Here is a 25,324-nt window from a genome sequence, read left to right on the forward strand (position 1 = left end):
TGCTTACACTGTCATCACTCATTGTTTTAAAACATTAAATTTTTTTTTTGAGCAAATGAGTTTGAGGTTAAGGATATGTTCAACATTTCCAAAAAATGCAACATGACATTATATTGCATGAATACATTTACACAAGATAGTTAACTTCTTGTAAAACCATTCACAAGCTACTTCAGAAGGGATGTTTAGCTGCAATGTTTACAAAGAGTTTCTCTAACCATACGGTCCATGGGGCAAGTAAAAGTAGAGTTCACCTTTTTTTTGTGACCTCAGCATATAAAAGGGATAGTGTGGTCAGCACTATGCCCAGTCACCTTTACCTTCCATATGAGTCAGGTACCAATCAGAGCTATACGTTCTACAGACTGGAATCCGGATTTGAACTCGACTAGCAGTATTATGCTTTACCATTTGACCACGCCAACCCATCATGCATATATTAAGTCAACAAAGTAACAAGTAATAATGATCAAGATAGAAATTTTGCAAATCAGATAAGTCACTCTCACTGCTCTTCTAAGATCAAGCTGGTTAGGTATCTAAGTTATAATTAAAAAATGGAATGTATTTTTTAAATATGCGATTGCCACTTTACAATGTTGCATGTATTGTATGTAGCTAAAGATACATTGAAGAATAAACTAAATGGTTTTTTACTAAAGAAGTTATTAAGTAAGTGTTATCTAATTTTCATGTATCCTACATTCAACCTAGAAAAAAAGAAACCATTAAGTTGACAAAAGTTGTGATTTTATCTACTGAGGTCTATTTGTAACTTCACCCACACAGACTTGCTAATGAGGTTCACAAAAACTACCCAATGGTTATTTAATACAACAAACAAACATTCATCTAAACATCATGTCAATTAAAAGGGAACATTTCAATTAAAACTGACTTGGACATAGAACAAAGAAAACTATAGTGGGATACATAGTACAGATTGTTCTCTATTTTTAGCTGCCTGACTTTCTCAGAAACATGTGCTATTCAACTGGGCCACCAACTCACAATAAAGGAAGATATAAAATCATGGAAATATAACTAAACATTCTCTAAAATAAATATTTTGTATAAAAGCAGTCAGAAAATAGAGAGAATCAAAAATATTTCCAGGATAGGATTGTCTTTTTCATAATTCATTTGGGAAGACAGAAAAAATGTCCTATCCACAAAAAAGTTGATGAAAGACAAGATGGAAAATGTTGTAAAAATGTATGATATAATACATTCAAATATATCACAATGATTGAAATATACAATTACAGATTTTTTTATAAAATTAATTTATGCTGCACAGCTTACACATGCTATCAAAATCAAAAGCCATAAAACAGCGCAACTAAAATAACATCAAAAAATAACATCAAAACAATCAAACTTGCAATGCATCATAACACAATACTGTTTAAGACATTGGTCATATACTTTGTGTTTCATTCACCTCACTTCTTACACATTGCAAACATGTCTTCTCACTGCTTAGACATCTGACTGCTTACACATCATCTGACTGCACATCATCTGACTGCTTACACATCATCTGCTTACACATCATCTGGCTGCTTACACATCATCTGCTTACACATCATCTGACTGCTTACACATCATCTCAAAGCTTACACAGCTCACTACTCACAAACTGATTATACAAAACTTGGACAACACATCCCTGACAAAGTTGCTGCTGATATCTTTCTACCAGTTAGACAAACTGGTCACTGCTGTTGTTTCTCTTGTACCTGACTGTATGAAAACTGTCCTCGTCCTCAAACTTCACCTGCTCAATGTGTTTAGTCACATCAGTAATTGCACTATCATCATGCCTCTCCCTCCCTTCAGCACAGTTTTGGCCTCTCATCTGGGAATGGTCTGTCCATCTCCCACCTCTGGACACAACCTTCCCCTCTGTGCCCAGTGGTGACATGTGACCCCCACTGAAAGCCCTCCTGTAATGGCTGTTGTGCTGGTGCCTCAGCAGGACAGGCTCACTCTCAGACTGATTGACCCGAGCACCCCATGGCTGCTCCACCTCCCCATGTCTCTTGAATCTTCTCCTGTTGTTCTGTTTCCCACCACTGCTGCGATTGTTGACAAATGTATTTTCCTCTTGGTATTTTCTCCCTTCAAAATTTTGACTATTTTTCCAACCATCACCTCTTCTGTTGTTAAAGTTTCTTACCCTTTGACCTTCGCCTCGGCCAAACCCTCTTTGGTATTCTTGATTGGAACGGTTTTGAGAAGTCTGACTCTGTGCAGGATCCTGTCCGGAATATTTAACCTGTATTGGCTCCCGTGCATTTGTAAACACTGAAAGGTTTTTATTTTGGTCATTGCCCTTGACCTTTGACTGATCACTGTGTGTGGTGCGGCAGGCATCAGCGTATGTGTGGCTGCTAGCGTGTTCACTGAAACCACTCTCAGAGCTGTTTGTTGTACCCGAGCAAGAAGCCTCATCCCCCTCTCCAATAGAAAATACAACCTTCTGATTGGTCAGGTTGCCACTGCCAGCTGCCTTCTCTTTCTGCTCCTCAGAAAGTGTGAGGGATGGTGATGCAGTGAAAGATGGGTGGTCAGTCTTGGAAGTCTGGCTGATGCTGCGACTCATGGGAGAGAATGAAGATGTAGGCTCAGAGAAGAGAACATTGGTGGTCCCTGGTATGGGCTTGCTGATACTTAACTTCCTCCCTGCCACTATGTTGGCCCACAGATTAGGCTGAGCTGTGGAAACCACAAACACAATTTGAAACATGTCATAGAAATGTTAAAAGACATGGAAATGTTTGAATTCAAAAAAATATTTGAAGTCATGGAAATGTTTGAAGTCATGGAAATGTTTGAAGTCATGGAAATACTTCTTTTGTTTGACATATTGGAATGCTAACATAACAAAATACTGTAAAATGTAAAAAAAAATTTTATACACCAGGACGGCAGTTTTCCCGGAATATCCTGGAATTTTAGGGACCTAGTAAAATACTAGAAGCTACCTACTAGTAGATAGTGTCAGGGGTAGCTCAAAGAAAATAAATGCTACATAACAGTAGATTGTGTCTGAGGTAGCTCATAAAAGAAAATAACTGGTACCTACCAATAGATTTTGTCTGAGGTAGCTCCACAGGAAAGAAAGACTTGGACCAGGCACCTTGTAAACTAGGAAAACTGACATTGTGTAGCTGTGACATGGAGGAGTTGTTGATGGGGGAGGTAGGCATGGAGCTGGCTGTAAGAGGACCCGTCTCAACACTCTCTATTGTCTCTGGCAAGAGTCTGTCAATCAAAAATAAAATAACTGCAGGACATCACTGATGTAATTTGAATGACTTCTGATATAACTTTTATTGAAAGATTTTTTTAAGTGTTTAGGACTCTTTATTTTTCTAAACATATTTTCAAACAATAAGCTGTGAAGATATTATTAGCATCAAAGTAGAAGGAACACATGTTATAACTAAAATTTCTTGGGTTGATATCATTAGCTTTCTATTTATATCAACATTCCCCATGATTCAAGGGGTGCTACTGTGCTAACTTCACCAGTATCTTTCTCTATAAACAACTCCTATCATTTAAGGATTAAACCCTGGCTCAACCCTGGGCAGCATTTTGTGTTACCACAGACAACATATCTTGACACATCTTCTCCCAACCTGTGTGCAGGGCCACCCAAGTGCCAGTGTTATCTCACTAGACAATATAATGGCAGCACAACACACAGCTGGTGCTGTTTCCTCCAGGAGACATTTACTGCCACACACACACACACACATACACAAACACACACAATATTTGGTGAAAAAAATAGGATTTAAAATTTAAGTGGATGTAAAAATAAGACATTTACAGTATCAAAGTAATGCTAAGCTGAGCTTAAACTTAGGCAATCATTGTTTAAATGTTGGAATTTTATGAGATTAAGTGTGATCTACAAAGATGTGTACCTGTTAAATGTGATCAACAAAGATGTGTACCTGTTATGTGTAATCAACAAAGATGTGTACCTGTTATGTGTAATCAACAAAGATGTGTACCTGTTATGTGTAATCAACAAAGATGTGTACCTGTTAAATGTGAGCACAAAGATGTGTACCTGTTAAATGTGATCAACAAAGATGTGTACCTGTGAAGTGTGATCAACAAAGATGTGTACCTGTTAAGTGTGATCAACAAAGATGTGTACCTGTTAAGTGTGATCAACAAAGATGTGTACCTGTTAAATGTGATCAACAAAGATGTGTACCTGTTAAATGTGATCAACAAAGATGTGTACCTGTTAAGTGTGAGCACAAAGATGTGTACCTGTTAAGTGTGATCACAAAGATGTGTACCTGTGAAGTGTGATCAACAAAGATGTGTACTTGTTAAGTGTGATCAACAAAGATGTGTACCTGTTAAGTGTGATCAACAAAGATGTGTACCTGTTAAGTGTGATCAACAAAGATGTGTACCTGTTAAATGTGATCAACAAAGATGTGTACCTGTTAAGTGTGAGCACAAAGATGTGTACCTGTTAAGTGTGATCACAAAGATGTGTACCTGTTAAGTGTGATCAACAAAGATGTGTACCTGTTAATGTGATCAACAAAGATGTGTACCTGTGAAGTGTGATCAACAAAGATGAGTACCTGTTAAGTGTGATCAACAAAGATGTGTACCTGTTAAGTGTGATCAACAAAGATGTGTACCTGTTAAATGTGATCAACAAAGATGTGTACCTGTTAAGTGTGAGCACAAAGATGTGTACCTGTTAAGTGTGATCACAAAGATGTGTACCTGTTAAATGTGATCAACAAAGATGTGTACCTGTTAAATGTGATCAACAAAGATGTGTACCTGTTAAATGTGATCTACAAAGATGTGTACCTGTTAAATGTGATCAACAAAGATGTGTACCTGTTAAGTGTGAGCACAAAGATGTGTACCTGTTAAGTGTGATCAACAAAGATGTGTACCTGTTAAATGTGATCAACAAAGATGTGTACCTGTTAAATGTGATCAACAAAGATGTGTACCTGTTAAATGTGATCAACAAAGATGTGTACCTGTTAAGTGTGATCAACAAAGATGTGTACCTGTGAAGTGTGATCAACAAAGATGTGTACCTGTGAAGTGTGATCAACAAAGATGTGTACTTGTGAAGTGTGATCAACAAAGATGTGTACCTGTTAAGTGTGATCAACAAAGATGTGTACCTGTTAAGTGTGATCAACAAAGATGTGTACCTGTTAAATGTGATCAACAAAGATGTGTACCTGTTAAATGTGATCAACAAAGATGTGTACCTGTTAAATGTGATCTACAAAGATGTGTACCTGTTAAATGTGATCAACAAAGATGTGTACCTGTTAAGTGTGATCACAAAGATGTGTACCTGTTAAATGTGATCAACAAAGATGTGTACCTGTTAAATGTGATCAACAAAGATGTGTACCTGTTAAATGTGATCAACAAAGATGTGTACCTGTTAAGTGTGAGCACTAAAGACTTCTGAGTGGATGCTGGATTTTCTCCATCTAGTTCATATAAAAATCTGGTCATGCGAGGTTTATGAACAGTTGGCTGCAGAAATTAATGTCAAATAGAATTTTAATCTTCAGCTAATCTTTCTGTTTGAGGATTGAGTATATCAGAGATGTATATATTTGTCTAGACCTACAAAACCTACTATTAAAATTAATATGTCTATGTATTGATGTCAAAACTAGATTTATCAATGGCTGTCAACAAAGAAAATTGTTGGCTTAATATGACATTAGCTTCTACATCTTGTGCAAAGTATTTCATTTACTAACTTTCAAATTACTTCATTACAATGTAAAATATTAATCATTTTTTAGTGAAAGACAGACCACTTAAAATTAAATTAAAGCATAGCTTAAACTGTGCACACCTCATATGTTATGACACATTCAATAGTCATTTCTTTCACAATACCTTGACACCAGGTGTTCATGATAAATGGTGGCTGCAGAAAAATTAAATTACATGAGATAAACGAATATCACATTTTTCTCATACATGTAATAAAATGCTGACATTTTTCACTCATTTATCACTTAAAAAGCTATAACTCAATAACTTTCACAAGTTAAAAATTTTAACCTAGGATTTTTATTTACTACATAGACTACTTGAGATAACTGACTTTGTATAGAACTTTTACCTGTTTTAATTTATAGGTCCCATAATCAGGCATCTTACAGGTGAATGCGACTTCTTTGACAAGGGTAAGGGCAGTCTTGTCACTGTCATCTTCTATGTCAAAATCCAAGTACATTTTCCATTTGGTTTCCTGCAGGGTAGACAAACAATCATAACATAAATACTACAACCTCAATCATTAAATGAATACTACAATGTTGGTTAAACCTCAATCATTAAATGACTACTACAATATTAGTTAAACCTCAATCATTAAATGACTACTACAATATTAGTTAAACCTCAATCATTAAATGACTACTACAATATTAGTTAAACCTCAATCATTAAATGACTACTACAATATTAGTTAAACCTCAATCATTAAATGACTACTACAATATTAGTTAAACCTCAATCATTAAATGACTACTACAATATTAGTTAAACCTCAATCATTAAATGACTACTACAATATTAGTTAAACCTCAATCATTAAATGACTACTACAATATTAGTTAAACCTCAATCATTAAATGACTACTACAATATTAGTTAAACCTCAATCATTAAATGACTACTACAATATTAGTTAAACCTCAATCATTAAATGACTACTACAATATTAGTTAAACCTCAATCATTAAATGACTACTACAATATTAGTTAAACCTCAATCATTAAATGACTACTACAATATTAGTTAAACCTCAATCATTAAATGACTACTACAATATTAGTTAAACCTCAATCATTAAATGACTACTACAATATTAGTTAAACCTCAATCATTAAATGACTACTACAATATTAGTTAAACCTCAATCATTAAATGACTACTACAATATTAGTTAAACCTCAATCATTAAATGACTACTACAATATTAGTTAAACCTCAATCATTAAATGACTACTACAATATTAGTTAAACCTCAATCATTAAATGACTACTACAATATTAGTTAAACCTCAATCATTAAATGACTACTACAATATTAGTTAAACCTCAATCATTAAATGACTACTACAATATTAGTTAAACCTCAATCATTAAATGACTACTACAATATTAGTTAAACCTCAATCATTAAATGACTACTACAATATTAGTTAAACCTCAATCATTAAATGACTACTACAATATTAGTTAAACCTCAATCATTAAATGACTACTACAATATTAGTTAAACCTCAATCATTAAATGACTACTACAATATTAGTTAAACCTCAATCATTAAATGACTACTACAATATTAGTTAAACCTCAATCATTAAATGACTACTACAATATTAGTTAAACCTCAATCATTAAATGACTACTACAATATTAGTTAAACCTCAATCATTAAATGACTACTACAATATTAGTTAAACCTCAATCATTAAATGACTACTACAATATTAGTTAAACCTCAATCATTAAATGACTACTACAATATTAGTTAAACCTCAATCATTAAATGACTACTACAATATTAGTTAAACCTCAATCATTAAATGACTACTACAATATTAGTTAAACCTCAATCATTAAATGACTACTACAATATTAGTTAAACCTCAATCATTAAATGACTACTACAATATTAGTTAAACCTCAATCATTAAATGACTACTACAATATTAGTTAAACCTCAATCATTAAATGACTACTACAATATTAGTTAAACCTCAATCATTAAATGACTACTACAATATTAGTTAAACCTCAATCATTAAATGACTACTACAATATTAGTTAAACCTCAATCAAAATTATCTACAGCAGGAACAAAATATTTTTATTAAGCAAAGTGAAAATGATTTGAAAAGGAAATCAGAATTTTCTTAAGATGAGAACATTAGATGTACCTCATAGATTTTTTCATTCATAACTAAACTACTTGGTGTTTTAAAGAGTGTACAACTTTACCAATGTTGCACAGGATTTATTATTGTGTTATTATTTGTGAACAGGTTTTTAAGGCAAAGGATGCAACTCAAATTGGTTGTAAAGGTTAAAACATTGGTAAACACTGTGGAAATCTCCATTATCAATTAAAAAAGACAATAAGCAGTTAAATTTAGGTGACAGAAAGATCAAACAAGATAACAGGTGTCTTCTTCATCTTTGCTCTTAATTGTATTGTTGGAAGGGAATTCCTCAAACACAATTAAGTATTCAATGTCAACTGTGACCTACTTAGGTCTGTTTGGCTTTATGTATATTCAATCTCCTGAGTTATGTATTTGTCCTTGGGAGAATTGTCAGTTCACTGGTACAACCCGGTCAGCTGAACGCTGTCACATCATGTGATTGTAAGTTTAATCCCTGGCAGAACCTCAACCAATGGACTTGCGACCGTGAGGATCCTTGACTGACCCTCAACCAATAGTCTTAAGACTTTTGAGTTATTTCCCCTTACTCTGAGTTGTATTTAATCACGGGTTTCTCAAGTTCAGAGGCCGCCAGATTGACCTAGGGACCAGGAGAGGTGTGCCTGTGGTTAGGTACGCCATTTTGCAGTCTTGTTATTTTGTGACATGATTTCACCTTTTGTATAAGGAATTATGTGACTAGTTGTAGTTTACTGAATTTGTGGTCTGGTGTATTATGACACCTTTTTGACTATCGGTGATAGTATTAACCTGTATAAGGATTTCTATTGTTGTAGAGGCAAATTGTCTCTCCTTGGTCTTTTGTTGTAATTATTATGAGGCCATTCAGTTGTGTGTAGTAATGATTTATCACAGCTGTGATGTATTGTGATTTTTCTCAAACTGTAAGTTGGAGTTGAGTTTATTTATATTACACTGAGAATCTGTACATTTTGATCTTACCTAGTGTCATTATCTTGTACATAAATTAAAAAGGTATTCATAGTTTAAGGCGTGTGAGTCTCTTTGATTTGTCGTGATTTACCCCTAGACTGAATTAACGAGCTCACGGCAAGTTGTTGAGATTCCGTTACAACGTCTTCTATCGGTACCATACCAAACGAACCTGGGGCGTCCGCTTCCTCCGCGGCTGTCGGAGGTCGGACATAACAAGTGAGGGCTCGACCGGTATTTTGATTTATGTGCAAGTTTGGCACTAGTTTGAGTTTGTGATCAAGAGTTTGGTCAGTAGTTCGAAGAAGTTGAACTAGTTATTGAGTAGTTGTTTTTGTTATCAGTTGAAAGTAAACATTGTTACTTGTAGCTATGGAGGCTTTGTTGTTAAGTCCTACTGTGGAAGCAGTTGAGAACTTAAGTAGGAAAGATTTGATAACAGTTGTCAAAAAGTTAAACCTGGACTATATTGTTACTCAGACCTCTAGGGTGTTGAAGGACAAAGTTATTGTTTACTTCATTAATGAAGGCATGTTAGATGAGAGTCTTCTTTCTGAAGTTTTGGCACGGGAAGTGAAAATTGTTGATAGGGAGTTTGAGGCCAGACTAAAGTTAGAAAGAGAAGTTCAGATGAAGCGTTTAGAATATGAGTTTGGTATTATTGGCAGTAGTTCAAGGTCAGGAGGTCTTTCTCAGTTGTCTGTGGCCCAAACATTGGCCCAGTTTTGCAAATTAGTCCCTAAGTTTGATGAGTCAGATCTTGTTGTATTTTTTAATACATTTGAGAACATGGCTGAAAGTTGTCAATGGCCTAGTAACGTAGTCACAACGTTACTAAGCACTGTTTTAATTGGTAAGGCTGCCACCACATACCAGGCACTCTCTCGCGAAGTCCAGTCAGATTACAAAAAGGTCAAGGCTGCCATTCTGAAGGCTTACGAAATAACTCCAGAAGCCTACAGAATTAAGTTCAGAAAAAGTAGGAAACAACAGAACCAAACCTATGTTGAGTTCCTTTTTGAAAAAGAAAAAGTCTTTTCAAGATGGCTCCATTCTGAGAATGTCGACGACTTCGACAAACTCAGAAGTCTGATACTAAGAGAAGATTTCCTCAACGCAGTACCTGAAGAGATCAGACTACACATCTTGGATAACCGAATAACTGACATCAAAAGGGCAGCAGAATCAGCTGATACCTACGAGCTGGTTCATAAGAAGTCACAGGGTTCTGGTACCAAATACAATCCGGTACTACCTCTCATCAGCAACAATCCCCCTACTGGCCAGTTGCTGAGATCTCGTCAATCAACACAGATACCCAGAGTCACAGCCAGGCGACTGATCTGCCACTATTGTTCCAAGCCTGGGCACATCATCAAGAACTGTTTCCTGCGACAGCGAGACAACAGAGAGTATGTACGAACATCTCGTAACGCTCTCCCCCACCAAGCAAGTCTACAGGTGAACCTCGCCCGTCGTGATGACCCTACACCAGCGTGTCCACAGGGAGGTAATGAAGTGACCACCACTTTCGTCCAGTCATCTTATGACTATCCTCTTCACCAACCGGTTACATCAGCAGCAACCAATGGTGAAGAATCGAGAACTGTTGGCTTCACGTCATTCATGACAGATGCTGTCATCAGCAACCCTGGAGATCCAGCATCATCGCGGAACATCGTCGTCCTAAGAGACACTGGGGCTTCTCAGTCACTTTTGCTGAGAAACTCATTGAGCATCGCTCCAGAAACCAACACCGGAGATGTCACCATCATTCAAGGAGTGGGAGCTGAACCAACAGTAGTTCCACTACATAAGTTCAACCTGAGACATCAGCTCATCCAAGGAGATGTCATCCTTGGGGTGATAGATTCCATACCTGTCCCAGGAGTACACCTGCTTCTAGGGAATGACCTAGCGGGAAGCAAAGTCCACCCCCAGGAAGTTCAGAACCCGTTCTCTACAGACCCCGACGGTGAAAATGAACTGTTCTTTTGGCCGAGAATGCACCACGATGACACTCGTTATTGCAGACATTGTAAGAACTGTCAGTTGGTTGGGAATCCCAGTCAAAATATTCCCCAGGCCGATGAAACAGATTCTTGTGCTAGACGAAGCATTTAACAAGATTACCAAGGACTGCGTCACCTACTTCCCAGACCGGAGAAAGAAACAACTGGTTTATCATGTAAACTCACTATCTCTTTCTCCACAGCTAAGTTTATGTTACTTATAAGTATTTCTAGTCTAGTAAATTTGATGATGCTACTCTTAACAAGTTAAAGGCCCCAAAATTGTTAAATACTAAATTTTTGGCCCATTTAGAAGACCAACGTGTACATGTATCTTCTAATGAGAATCAGACATTCTCACAGGTAGTTAAAACTTTACCCTCCATTCCTTGGGATGGCAGGTTACTATAGGCGGTTTTGTAAAAACTTTTCAGCTGTAGCTGAGCCACTTACTGCCTTATTGAAAAAGGGTGTTGAGTTTGAATGGTCAACTAAATGTCATGAAGCTTTTTTGACCATTAAGTCATTTTTATCTAATGCTCCTGTTATGGCTGCACCAGATTTCAGCAAGCTTTTTAAACTTGCCATTGATGCTAGCAATTTAGCCATTGGCTCAGTCTTATTCCAGGAAGACAACCGAGGGATTGATCATCCAATAGCCTTTTTCTCTAGAAAGTTAAATGAGAATCAAAAGAATTATTCCACTATTGAAAAAGAAGCATTAGCTTTAGTCCTGTCCTTACAGCATTTTGAAGTATATGTCACTTCTTCCATCAATCCAGTCATGGTATTTTCTGACCATGATTCTCTTAAGTTCACTACTAAGTTGGGACAGAATAACAACAGAATATTAAGATGGTGTCTATTTTTCCAAAATTTTAATCTGGTTATTTCCCATATTAAAGGAACTGACAACATTGTAGCTGACTGTTTGTCAAGAATGTAAAACAACTTTGATGTTCACCTTGATCTTGTGAAACTTTTTTGGTTAGTTATAACCATTTTGCAAATGTTATGGTTGATTAAACTGTAGCCTGGTGGCTGGAGTTCCAAGCTTTCAATCAGATGTGAATTGTACGGTTTTTTCAAAACTGATTACTTGTTGAAAATGCCTGTTATTTTCAAATGAACCTTATTTAAAGGTGGTTTTGTATAATGTGCATTGAGTTGTTATAAAAATGTATCACATTATTCAGTGATGTTGTAGTGGGACATTTAAATAAAGGAATTAAGTTGTAAGTTTCCCACATATTATATCCAGATGGATATGTTTTGTTTCCTTTGCATAAGGAACTTTGATGTATTATTATTTTGGGAATGATTGTTTCCCTTTGGTAAATTGTAAAAAGGTGAATTGTTTCCCTTTAATTCTTAAAGATGTTTTTATTGACATAGAAATTTTGTAAGTTACTATAATTGGACATTTTTTGTGTCAGATTTGTTCCATATAGTGATTGCCATTTTTGTGTAACAAAAATGCCTCTCTAAAAGGGAGGGGATGTGACCTACTTAGGTCTGTTTGGCTTTATGTATATTCAATCTCCTGAGTTATGTATTTGTCCTTGGGAGAATTGTCAGTTCACTGGTACAACCCGGTCAGCTGAACGCTGTCACATCATGTGATTGTAAGTTTAATCCCTGGCAGAACCTCAACCAATGGACTTGCGACCGTGAGGATCCTTGACTGACCCTCAACCAATAGTCTTAAGACTTTTGAGTTATTTCCCCTTACTCTGAGTTGTATTTAATCACGGGTTTCTCAAGTTCAGAGGCCGCCAGATTGACCTAGGGACCAGGAGAGGTGTGCCTGTGGTTAGGTACGCCATTTTGCAGTCTTGTTATTTTGTGACATGATTTCACCTTTTGTATAAGGAATTATGTGACTAGTTGTAGTTTACTGAATTTGTGGTCTGGTGTATTATGACACCTTTTTGACTATCGGTGATAGTATTAACCTGTATAAGGATTTCTATTGTTGTAGAGGCAAATTGTCTCTCCTTGGTCTTTTGTTGTAATTATTATGAGGCCATTCAGTTGTGTGTAGTAATGATTTATCACAGCTGTGATGTATTGTGATTTTTCTCAAACTGTAAGTTGGAGTTGAGTTTATTTATATTACACTGAGAATCTGTACATTTTGATCTTACCTAGTGTCATTATCTTGTACATAAATTAAAAAGGTATTCATAGTTTAAGGCGTGTGAGTCTCTTTGATTTGTCGTGATTTACCCCTAGACTGAATTAACGAGCTCACGGCAAGTTGTTGAGATTCCGTTACAACGTCTTCTATCGGTACCATACCAAACGAACCTGGGGCGTCCGCTTCCTCCGCGGCTGTCGGAGGTCGGACATAACACAACATGTTAGGCGCAATATGGTATATTGAATCCAGCTTTTTAAATTTACTTCCATAGCCTTTGTTGGACCAAGAACAAGTTAGTTACCATGCAGCAGTTTGATTTCATAGATGACTTTGAACTCTGGACTTTTTGGTGTAGCAACTTTGAGCATTACCGGCCCGAACAAGCCAACCCCAGATAACAGGCAATTGTTATATTTTTTCAAACCTATCATTCGCAATTAAATCAAGCTTAAGGCAGAAGGCAACATTTATCATACAGGTAAATGGAAACAGTAACATTTGTGTTGTTTCCAATATTTAAGTTTTAAAAACAATCAATATATTTTTTATTAAGATGACTCTCCTGAGTAAAACCAATCAATAGCTTATCTCTAAAACAGCATTAACTGATTTGTAAGTAATAATCGAGCACACCAGAAATGGGTTTAAACTGAGACACAAGATTACACCATAAACCCACCACTCTGTATTATATTTAAAGTTCTATGTTTCAGTATACATGAATATGGAGTTCATTATTAACAACAAAGCTTTCAGATGTTCAATTTTAGTTAGCTGGCTTTAGCTTATTTATTATATAGTTTATATATTTTTAAAGCAAAGAATCTTTTTAATATAACTAGATTTTCATGTCTGCCATATAACTGTTGATAAAAAAAATAAGATCAATTAAACTGACAGAGAGAAGTGTAATTAATCAACATTTTAGTCAGTGATTTCAGCATTTTGGATTTTACCCAATGTTCCCCTTAGTAAACAAAAGATTTACTTCAGCTGAGGATCCTTTCCTCAAGTGATGTCCAAATATCAACATGACTGCAACAAACTCTCTTGTCTGGGGATGGGAGTTCTGTTCCCCCTGAGAACAGAAAAAACATTACATTGTTTATATAAAGGTACAAACAATTATTTCTTACTGTAATATTATGCATAGTTTAATGAGCACAATCAAAAAAATTTCGGTAATAAGAAGCTGTTAAAACCTAAATAAGTCTAAAATTTGGTTCCTGAGCTTGTCTAAGTCTTTGAATTCACCAAACTGTAATGGGTACCTGGTTCAAGTTTGAGTAAAGTCATCTGTGTGTAATGCTGACCACACAATTCTTTCATATACCATGATCAAGCAGTTTTCATCAGAACTAAAATGTTACTTTCCCACTTTTACTGCATTTTTAGTCATTTTTATCTGTCTCTCCTAGATAATTGAATGGTTTTTTTTTCAGCTCATCACTAGTGGTTTTATAATCAGCTTTTAACTATGTGTACAGACAAATAACAAACAAAACACTTACTGGTTTTATAAGAGGTGGAAAATTGAGCAGCCTAAAGTTGTGGGTCTTCAATGTTTCAATCTCCAACTGAAAAGAGGCCAACAATTAGTTTACCTGAATCTCAAATTAATATTGCTTATAAAAAGGTCATTATATTTTTACAGTCTAAGTTTGTGAACATGACTTATTTTAGTAGTTGTGATTTAGCTAGGTCAGTTCACTTTCAAAAAGTCAAAACATGGTTACTGAAGATTTCTTCTTTATAATTGTTTATAAAATTACAAATTATTTCTTACAACCTAAGACTTCATACAAAATTAACAATTACCAAACTTCAGAAAAAACCTGGCAAAAAAAAATATAGCCTGTTAGCTTTTTATTTTATAACTATATACCTCTATGTGTATTTTTAAAATGTGGGTTTTTCAAATCTAATGTTTTGGAAATCCTTAATATTAAGAATGAAATCTGATTTGTTATGTCTTAAAGTAAAAAAATCATTTATGTTAATGAACTACAATTAACATATCCAGTTTATAAATGCTATTCTACAAAGCTTATTTAAAAATAATTAAATCCATAAAGTTTGGGGGTAACACTAGAGGCTACATCTTAAACAATTATTGTTAATTAAACACAAGCTTTACTGTTACTGTCTTTAGGGCCCATTTATTAGACAAAATGTTTCAGGTTATAACTTTAAATTCACATTACAAAAAATTAGAGGTAAATTGCGTAACACATAATATGTCTACTATGCAGGCTTTTAATCTATTGCAAATACACGATTATTAAAAAAAAAAACTTTTTCCGAAACAGTTAGTTGAAAGTTAAACATAATGTCAATAAAACACCTGCATGGAAATCAATTAACAATTGTATTTTACCTGCCTCTTGAAGCACAGACCTAGCTTCTTTTTTAAATTAACAAATGAAATTAATTTGTAAACACAAGCTCATGTAACAGTTACATCCCTGTTGATATTGTATTAACACTTGAGATATGTAGTATGAAACAAAATGTTCCATTGGCACTGTTTGAAAATAAGTTTGTGCCTGATAAACAGCTGTAAAATACCTGAAAATCCATGACATGACCAACACTGACAATGCCCAACTCCTTTAAATCTTTCTCTAACTGTTTGAAAATAAGTTTGTGCCTGATACAGCTGTAAAATACCTGAAAATCCATGACATGACCAACACTGACAATGCCCAACTCCTTTAAATCTTTCTCTAACAAGCGCAGCAATCTACGTCCAGTAATATGATTGCTTAGAAACAAATCTGCATACTGTGCAAGATCTGCTGTGTGACCTAAACAAAATTAGTTGTAACAGTTGTCACTAGCATGTAAAATCATCAATATTGTGTATTATTTTTTTTTAAACTTTCCAATAATTTTTTAATTACAAATAAAGTGATTTTAAGAACAAAATTGCTTTATAAACTAAATATTATGAGTAGGCTTATACAAACTAAATGGTTAATTTAGTACAGTTAACTTTGTCAGAAACAAAAAAGACCTAGATTCTATATTTAGCATTGAACATTATTAGAAAAGTAACAGAAAATACCTGAACTTCTTAACTGCATCACCCATTGATACTGAAATAATATCAAACAAATGTTACTCTTTTTCCACAGCAAACCAAAATTAAATTAGCCTATATGAACTCAAATTTCTGTGGTATGTTTACTTATATAATTTGATTGGTTTTTAATATCTATTATAGGTGACATTTTTATATGAACAATAATTATGTTATGCAATAGGTAGTAACATTTTTTAATTAGTCTACAGCAAGAAAAATGAGGATCATTTATGTATTTAAGCTGACTAAATTAATGTCCCTAGACTTTAATTAATGTTTAATATTTGCGAACTCTTAACTAAAACAGGATTTAAAAATTGAATCTACTTACGACATCGACATCTCTCCATGTATTTACATCATAATCCTCCAGCCTCTAAAAGAATAATGAAAGGAATTAGTTTGTGTTTTCTGTAGAGAAAATTATGAAACTTATAGGAGATCTATCAAAGTGACTTACCACTATATTGAACTGTTGATTTAAGGATCTTTCTCTCTCTTTAAGTTTTAATTCTCTCTCTCTTAGCTCTTGTTCCCTGTCACAAATATCTTTCTCTGCACGTTTTAATCGCTCCAATGTTGCTTGAATTTCTTTCCTAAAAATAATTAGTTATATTTATGAGATGCTCAAATGTTTGAAAATAATTTAACACTTTAGTTTTAAAGGAACTATAAATACAGCTGTTCATATAAAGCAGGGGTCTCCAAACTTTTCAGCCCGAGGGCCGCATTAACTATCAAATATCAGTTCGAGGGCCAGAGTTTCTTCCAGGCATCGCTTCGGGGTGGCATATATATATATATATATATATATATATATATATATATATATATGTATATATATATATATATATATATACATTTCAATACTCTGCTTAGAACTTTCACACAACTTAGCCATCTTACTGCGGTGTAATATGTTAATTCTTGCGATTCTGTGTTTGTATCTTTCAACATGTCTCTGAACTATCTACGGATGAGCCCATGTGACCTTATTAATTTCACCATCTTCAACACAGGATTCAGTACACTGCTAATGTCCACATATTAAGTACACAAAGCTTGCTGGTGAATAATACAGTGCAGGGACATTGGTTGTAGAATGTTTTTCTCATTCGCTTGTCCAACCAAGCCTATCTTTATGACGCTCATTTACGTTCCTCCATCAACTTTTAGGCAACTGAAGTTAGAGCAGTCCAAGTTATAATCAGCAAATGTTTTTTTTACTAATTGAATATATCCTCTCCGGTAACAGTGCCATACATGTTATGTAGGGAAGCCAGCCATTGTGTTATGCTCTTGTCTTCATCTACATCTCTAATGAACACAAGCAATTGAGAGGTGGGTCAGCTGTCCAGCGACTCATCAGTTGCAATTGAAAAATTGTGAAACTTGCTTGCATATTTCGCTGTTAGATTCACAATGTTTTATAGATCTACAATGTCTGCAACACGGTTGGCAATGGTACTTTTGCACCAAATCCTACATTATCAATTTTTTTTTAATTTTTCCTGGACAAAAAGGTCTCCGCGGGCCGGATGAGAGGACCTCGCGGGCCGTAGTTTGGAGACCCCTGATATAAAGTATTATACTTCCTTAATTGCTAGTTACAAAGAGAAATAGTGTTAGATTGTGAAGGAGACCTGAATGTTTCTAAAAAATAAAATGTGGATGTTGTATGTCCATAATTTGGGTGCAAATTTGTGTCATGATTGGGAGTGGGTGGTAACAGCTAAGTTTTATTCATTTTCCTGTTACAAAATATATTAATAAATGGCAGTCTTGGTTTAACTTGTTTTCTAAGTTTAACTGCTCATGTGAGTTGATTTTAAAGACAAACAAAGGAGAACTTACTTCCATACACCTTTATGATCCAGGAAGGAGTTGGTCAAGTCAAGAAGGGATTCTGTAACATTAAATATTAAAAGTACATATCCAAGCTCATTCATTGGCATAGGTGGTCACTGTCTAGCATTTCTTTGGTTTGTTTCCCTCATAGACTGAAGAACCCAAATATAATAGATGACAAGCCCTGTTTGCTAATCTACCTTATCAAACATTTACATCTTGCTTTGCTACTATATTTTCTAATGCTTTTTGTATTAGGCTAATCTACAATAAAAATCATACCAGTACCAGAATAAAGGCAGTTTTCTTAGGGATGACTATAGAAATAATGCTTAAGTGGCAAAGATTTAAACATAAGTTTGTATATACACATTAAATAAAGCAAGAGTTAAGTTAACTAATATACTCAAAGCTTAACAAATGTGCTTACCATCTTCAGACATTGTTTTCAGCAGCATCAATATTTGTGTGAAATTTGGTCTCAGCTTAGGGTCAAGCTGCCAACACTGTTCCATCATCTTTCTAAAGCTTGGTGGACAAGTACTAGGTATCATGAGTCTCTGAAAATGTCAACAGAACAAACTGAACAGTTTCTTTTAAAATAAAATTTTACAAATGTTTAAATGTTAACTTTTTCCAACAACAGATATAGACACAAGAAATATTATTACCTCCCCTTTTTCAACAACCAACCAAGCAACTTGGAATCCCTCAATACCATTAAATGGAACTTCTTTAGTTAGCAACTCCCAAAGAACCTGATAAAATGTGAACATACATTACTTTTAAATCAAGAAATCATTAAATATATGCATGTGCAATTATAAATTAGTGTAAAAAAAAAACAGTGTTGTTAAACTGTTGTATACTGATGATGAACGCCTTATGGTCAAATCTTCCACTGTTATTGTTGTGAAGATGCTAACACTGTTTTTTATTATGATTATATTTTCAAGAGGACATACCACTCCATATGACCATGTGTCACAAGATTCAGAAACAGGAAAACTTTGAATGACCTGAATTAAATACTTTGAATTAGCATTACAAAGAAATATAACTCAATCTTAATTTTACATAATAAATGTGTATCTTTTAGGTATAAATCATGTTTGCTTATACCAAAATCTTTGTGCATACACAGTGAAAACAATGCAAGGTATATGAGGGTTGCTCACCTCTGGTGCCATCCAAGGAAAGGTTCCAGCCAAAGACATTCTTGTTGTGCTGCCAATAAATCTTGATGCCCCAAAATCACAAAGCTATTGAAAATGGTTTAGAGTCATAAGAAGTATGTCCAAAGAAAAGAGTATAAGAAAAAGTAATAACATTTTAAATTGTCAGTTTTATCATACAGTGATTCACTTTCAATACATACTATTTCAAGTGCCAAAAAAATATAGTAATAAAATTACAAAATACCTTGCATGTCCAATCTTCAGCAATTACAACTGTCAAAAAAGTAAATATTTTAATTTTAGTAATAGTTCACATTTTTGCTAAATAAATTATTTCCCCCTCGTCATAATAATTCGCACCCCTTCACAGTTTTTTAATCAACAAATGTTCAAAAACAGATAATATTTCTGGTTAAGTTAAGAGTTAAGATAAATAAAGTGTGAACATGACTGTTCTGACTATATCTCAGTACACAGTAGTAAGCCTACCACCAGGGGATGATGCGGATGATATGGGGTTTTTTTATGAGTTACTAAAATCTCCTAGAAAGTAGAGTTTATTGCATCCTAATTGTAAAATACTATTGCTTTTTAATTTGAAAAATAAAATTCATGAAATGCTCAGACAATAGTTTTTAAAAGTATCTAGCTGAAAAGGGTCTATTATTATTTTACTTTCACTTTGAGGGAAAGAGGGGAATGGTATTTGGCAATGGAAATTTAAAATAAACAAAATTGCATTTCTGAAAAAGTTTACATAAAAATACACATCTTTTGCAGTAACATTTGTCATAAATAAAAACAGTTCTAACAAAATTGTGTTTTTTTTTCCAGATAACTAAATAGAATCAATGATTAAATGGGAAATCGAATTCCTCAACATACCATTTTTGGATTTTAAGTCTCTGTGAATAACTTTCACTGGTGCTTCTCTATGTAGATAATTCATGCCTAAACAAACAAATTATTTAAGAAAAATTGGCTTATTAAAATTCAAATATTATTTAACTACTAATTGCCATATAGATATTAAAATAACTTCAAACTACTCATAAAGAGTGGACTAACTTGGAATGAGAAAAAATTCTCAAACTTACCTCTTGCTATTTCAATAGCCCATTTTACAATCTGACGAAAATCCAAAGCATTTTCTGGATTTTGCATGTAGGAATAGAGAGAACCATTTGGTGCATATTCTGTTAGAAAAAATACAGATCATTCAATATTTCCAAACACTATAATTTTTTAATAATAAAATATGAATAAAAAGGTAATTTTTACCATTTCAATATTCCACTGTAACAACTGGGCCATTTGTCAAAAATGACACATTCAGATGAAAAAATTTGCATTTAGATTAATCTTAAAATAAGCATCTTTGCTTTTCACATAAGTTTATTTATTCATAAATCATATTACCTAGGACGTAATACAAGATTTACACTTTCTGAAAACACGAGTGTTACACAAGTGAAAATCCAATGTCAGTCTTACCATCAAATATGCCAGTATAACTTCTGAGAATGTGAAATGTAGCTCAAAAAAATTAGAAGTGAAATCAGTCTTATATGATCAGCCTGATTCATAATTTATGGTGGAAAACAATAGTAAAATGAATTCCTTTTTCTGACATGTGAATGATCTACCATCATGTGACACATGTTACTGCAGAATACTACAGCACTTAAAAGAACCTCCACCAATGGTCTCCTTGAGACACAGTGCCTGTCCTGTCTCAAGTCAGGATAAAGGATGAGGGCCAGGCTAACATGGGAACTAAACTGATACAGAAACTCCAAGAAAGACATCAGAAAGAGAGGAAGTGACTAAGCCGATTATCCTCTCAACTAGAAAAAATACATGATATGTAAGGACCATGTGATGTATGAATCTGAAAAGGTAAGGAAGGTAGCACTTAAGATCGGGAACAAGAGACTTCAAGAGGCGAGTTTAAGCTGACCCTGAACAAACACATTTGAGGTGCTGTGAGTGACTAAAAAAACAATAGGCAGAGTGAAAGAGATATTGGCATAATGCAAGGAAGTATTAGGACATACAGTTCTATGCCCAGCCACTTTCCTACATAGAAGTCATACACCTTTGAGAACTGGGTAAACTCAAAGACATCCTACTGTCTTGAATCTGAGGACCGAAGCAAACATTTGCAGGTTAGCAATCGTGCACCCTTCAGCTCAACCCCACCATCCTAAATGATTATAGAGTCCTTTCATATGACGTCACGTTCGTTCCTGATACCTACGTCCGCCGCCACGGTGGTGTACACCAGACGTAAACACAATCAGCTGTTCACCAGCGCTGGACGCGTTCACTGTATGTAAAGAACCGCACCCGCGGAAAAGGAAAAATACGTTAAAAAACTTGAACTCTTAGGAATTGAAGATCCTTATACTGTTATTGACAGTTTCGTAGATAATATAAATATGTGGCCAAAATTTCTAAATAAAAATAGTATATTTGTCAAATACTAATAGTAAAAGACAAAGTCAAAAGTAATAATAAGAATAATAAGATCTAATAGTAGGCCTAATAATAGTGTTTTAATATCTAGATCTAGAATCTAGCTCTAAACATGGCGTAAACAAAATTCGGACCACAGATCTAGATTCTGGATTTAGGGTGACTGGCTCCGCTGGGTAGACATAGAATCTAGAATCTACTTCTTTACTTAAATTTAATTACAAAATTTAGATCTACATTCGATTCAAAATACAACCATAATAAATCAAAAGCAGTCATAGTAGGCATAATAAAGCATTTAATTGTCTCTAAGATCTAAAATCTCGCTCTACAATCTAATCATTTTTTTAGCAAACAAAATTTTCTGAAATTGAAATAGATTGTATGACTAGACTTAGATCTAGAATCTGCTACTTAAATTAAATTTTAAAATTTTTATACAAGCATGTAATTGATATTATTGTAGTAGAAGGCTTTAATAAATTACTAAGGCCTACCTACTTTGTGTCTTTTTACAGCAATATGTATCTGATACTGGACTTAGTTTAATTAAATTAAAATGCATATCTAGTAATTAGTCTACTAAGTTTATGTAGCCTAGTAGTAGAATCTAGATCATACCAGCCAACAACAAATAACCACATTATTATTATTTGGTTAATGATGCAGATTAGGCTAATTTTTTTTTTTAATCCACTGTTTATAAAAGAAACAAATCAAGCTAGAAACATTATAAGACTGAGATGGTTTAGAATAATAACAATGGACCCAGTCTACAATTGACACAATTGCAGGTCTACATAGGGCCTACAGTCTAGTAGTTTACAGGTAGCTGTCCAGAGTTAAGATTCTTAATGCCTTAATGCTTTCCCCTGATAAGCCCTGTGTGCTATAAATGACATAACATGACATTGAGGTGAGAAATGTTGATGGGAGAGCAGTGGGACTTTCCCCTTTGTTCTCCCTGCTGGGCCCTGAGGGTATCACAGAGGTGAGAAATTTTCAGGGGAGGGCAGTGGTACTGACTCCTCTTTGGTTTTATTGTGGGCTAGAAAGTGTGGGGGCTGGCGATCATGAGGGTTGAACATCAGTATTAATGTGTCTGATCACTTCCCTGCTGGATTATAAGGGTCTTAAATTGTATAACATGCTACCCAAATTGGCTGAGATCTAAGAACAGCAGTGGTTATTACACATGAATTATATTAGCCGTTGTAGTGTGGGTTTTGTAGGAGTTAAGTGGTCTCACGTTTGCTACAGTAGTGTGGTTGTACTAGATCTATTGCTACTAAATCTTGTACTTAACAGAGAATCTAGAATCTACATTAACCAGATCTAGATAACCTATAATATATTACTGCATTTGATCAGATTCGTCTACTTAACTCTAAACGCAAACAGTATTACTAACAGTATTTTTATTTAGAAATTTCGGCCACATATTTATATTATCCACGAAACTGTCAATAACAGTATAAGGATCTTCAATTCCTAAGAGTTCAAGTTTTTTTAACGTATTTTTCTTTTTCCGCGAGTGCGGTTCTTTACATACAGTGAACGTGTCCAGCGCTGGTGAACAGCTGATTGTGTTTACGTCTGGTGTACACCACCGTGGCGGCGGACGTAGGTATCACGTGATTTAGGTCACGTGTTTGCAAGGACTCTATTGGCACACTAGTATTTATTCTTACCTGTTACTAAGCAGTAATTAGGATCTTGAATTACAGCTCCATAAAATTTTATTATGTTGCGATGACTCAAACTACTGAGTACCTGCGCCTATTAAAATAAGAAATGTGAACTGAATCATCAGTAGACTTAATCATTTAGAACCTGTAGATAAAGTAGTATAGTAAGTATACACCCACAATCTTATAAAGAGAGACCAGCATATCACATAGAAATACAAAGCTGTGATTACTAGATAATAATTTAATAGAATCTTTTTAACAGAAACTGAGTAAACAAATGAATTACAACTCACTACTTAAATTGAGCCCCTTACCTCTTTTTCCAGTACTAGCAAACGTTTAACAGCTACTATCATGTTCTGTGACTGCCATAGTGCTCTATAAACACTACCAAAAGTTCCACCACCACAGCGTTCATAGAAGCATAAGTCATCAAACCGAATCTCCACAAGAGTTCCCATTGATCCAATTTTTTTACTGTCCAATGCTGCATACATATCTTTTCTCAAAACTTTCCAACATCACTCATTTCTAGATGGAAAATAGAATCTTTAAATTTTTTAAATAGGCCTAGTACAATTTAAATTTTTGAGTTGGTGTTTTAAAGTCATATAAAGCTCACAAACCTAAGCCAGTCACATTATTTATAGAGAAGGAAATTTATTAAAATTGCCAAAGAATAACCAACAACAAAGCAAAACCAAATAAAACAAGGATATATCAATTATTTATTATAGGCCTAGGCCTACTTCAATATAAATATAATATTTAGATCAGGTTGCTAAAGTGCAGCTAAACTTAGCAGTAGGCCTACATCTGTGACACTGACATCTGATTGCCCTAGTCTAATAACTAATATTTGTATAGTACTTATAATAGTACAGCTAAGGGTCACATTAACTCAAATTAACTGTAAGTTATGTAATTTTTTAGAACAATTTGGTCAAACTCCTCCTGGGGGGGGGGTACTTTCACAACGTGGGCATGTGGTGGAGTAGTGAACAATACATGACATGGTAAATTATATTTAGATCTAGATATAACTAAATAAAGGCCATGGCTATTCTTTATAATAAAATGCCATTAAATTAAAAATTTTAATTTATTTAATATTTATTTAATATTTAGACCTACCCAAATACTAAAATAGATCTAGATCTAGATCTAGTGCCAAATACTAAATAAATGCCAGGCTAAATATTAAATAATAACCTTCCCTATTCACAGTGACAAGGAGAGAGAACTAAAGTCTAAATGCATTAGAACTAATCTAGATCTGGAATCTAACTTTAACTTAGTACTAAACTGTTGGGTTGCTGTTGTCGTGTTGCGTGAGTTAGGGGAATATCAAACATCTATTTTTAGTGTTTCGAAAAATAAAACCAGCTGCCTCGCATGCCTGTAGTTTTAATTTTCCACACCAGTAACTAAAGCTTTAATTAGATCTAGATCTACACTTAGTGCGAATCAAAATTAATATAGATTATAGATTGTAACGCGATTCGAAAAAAGAACACATGCATATGTTTCCAGCTAATTATAACTACGAATTCAAATTATTTTATTAATTGTTATAGATCTCTAGTTATTGATTGTTTCTCTTCTTATTTATTAGGCCAAATTAATAATTATTTTATTCACTATCACGGCAGTGAGGCATATTCACATATTCTAATGCTAAGATGAGAGTCAATTACTGAATTAGGCCTAATATCAAAAGCAAAGATCTCTCTTTAAATTAATCTATTTTTAAATGTATAGCTATTAGCTAGATCTAGACTCTAAAGTCTAAACCAAATAGTTATAAATCATTACATTTTTATGCCAGGGAGATACTTATACTACGCACGCTTTCTAATGCTTTTTTTTTATCTGGCTATGTGAGAATCCATCTTTTTGCTAGGGACTCAGATTATGTGACCAGGTTTTTAGAAAA

At 34.3% G+C, this 25,324-nt stretch overlaps 1 protein-coding gene across 1 annotated transcript; it reads right to left on the bottom strand.

Annotated features, from left to right (window-relative positions):
- LOC131941685 (mitogen-activated protein kinase kinase kinase 20) lies at window positions 1–23,915 on the bottom strand. Its single transcript, XM_059301099.1, has 21 exons — window positions 23,703–23,915; window positions 23,389–23,476; window positions 20,317–20,415; window positions 20,105–20,170; window positions 19,464–19,492; window positions 19,220–19,303; window positions 19,007–19,060; window positions 18,713–18,799; window positions 18,472–18,601; window positions 18,048–18,099; window positions 16,654–16,789; window positions 16,525–16,569; window positions 16,176–16,206; window positions 15,779–15,915; window positions 14,620–14,685; window positions 14,097–14,186; window positions 6,164–6,292; window positions 5,891–5,965; window positions 5,462–5,559; window positions 3,092–3,270; window positions 1–2,721 (listed from the first exon to the last, which is right to left on the bottom strand). The coding sequence occupies exons 1-21, from the start codon at window positions 23,883–23,885 to the stop codon at window positions 1,706–1,708; spliced, it is 2,874 nt and encodes a 957-aa protein (XP_059157082.1). The 5' UTR covers window positions 23,886–23,915; the 3' UTR covers window positions 1–1,705.
- Window positions 23,916–25,324: the final 1,409 nt, after the last annotated feature.

Source organism: Physella acuta, unplaced genomic scaffold (genome assembly GCF_028476545.2).
Source record: "Physella acuta isolate Inbredline_101_S28 unplaced genomic scaffold, ASM2847654v3 ptg000369l, whole genome shotgun sequence".
NCBI classification, from domain to species: Eukaryota; Metazoa; Mollusca; class Gastropoda; family Physidae; genus Physella; species Physella acuta.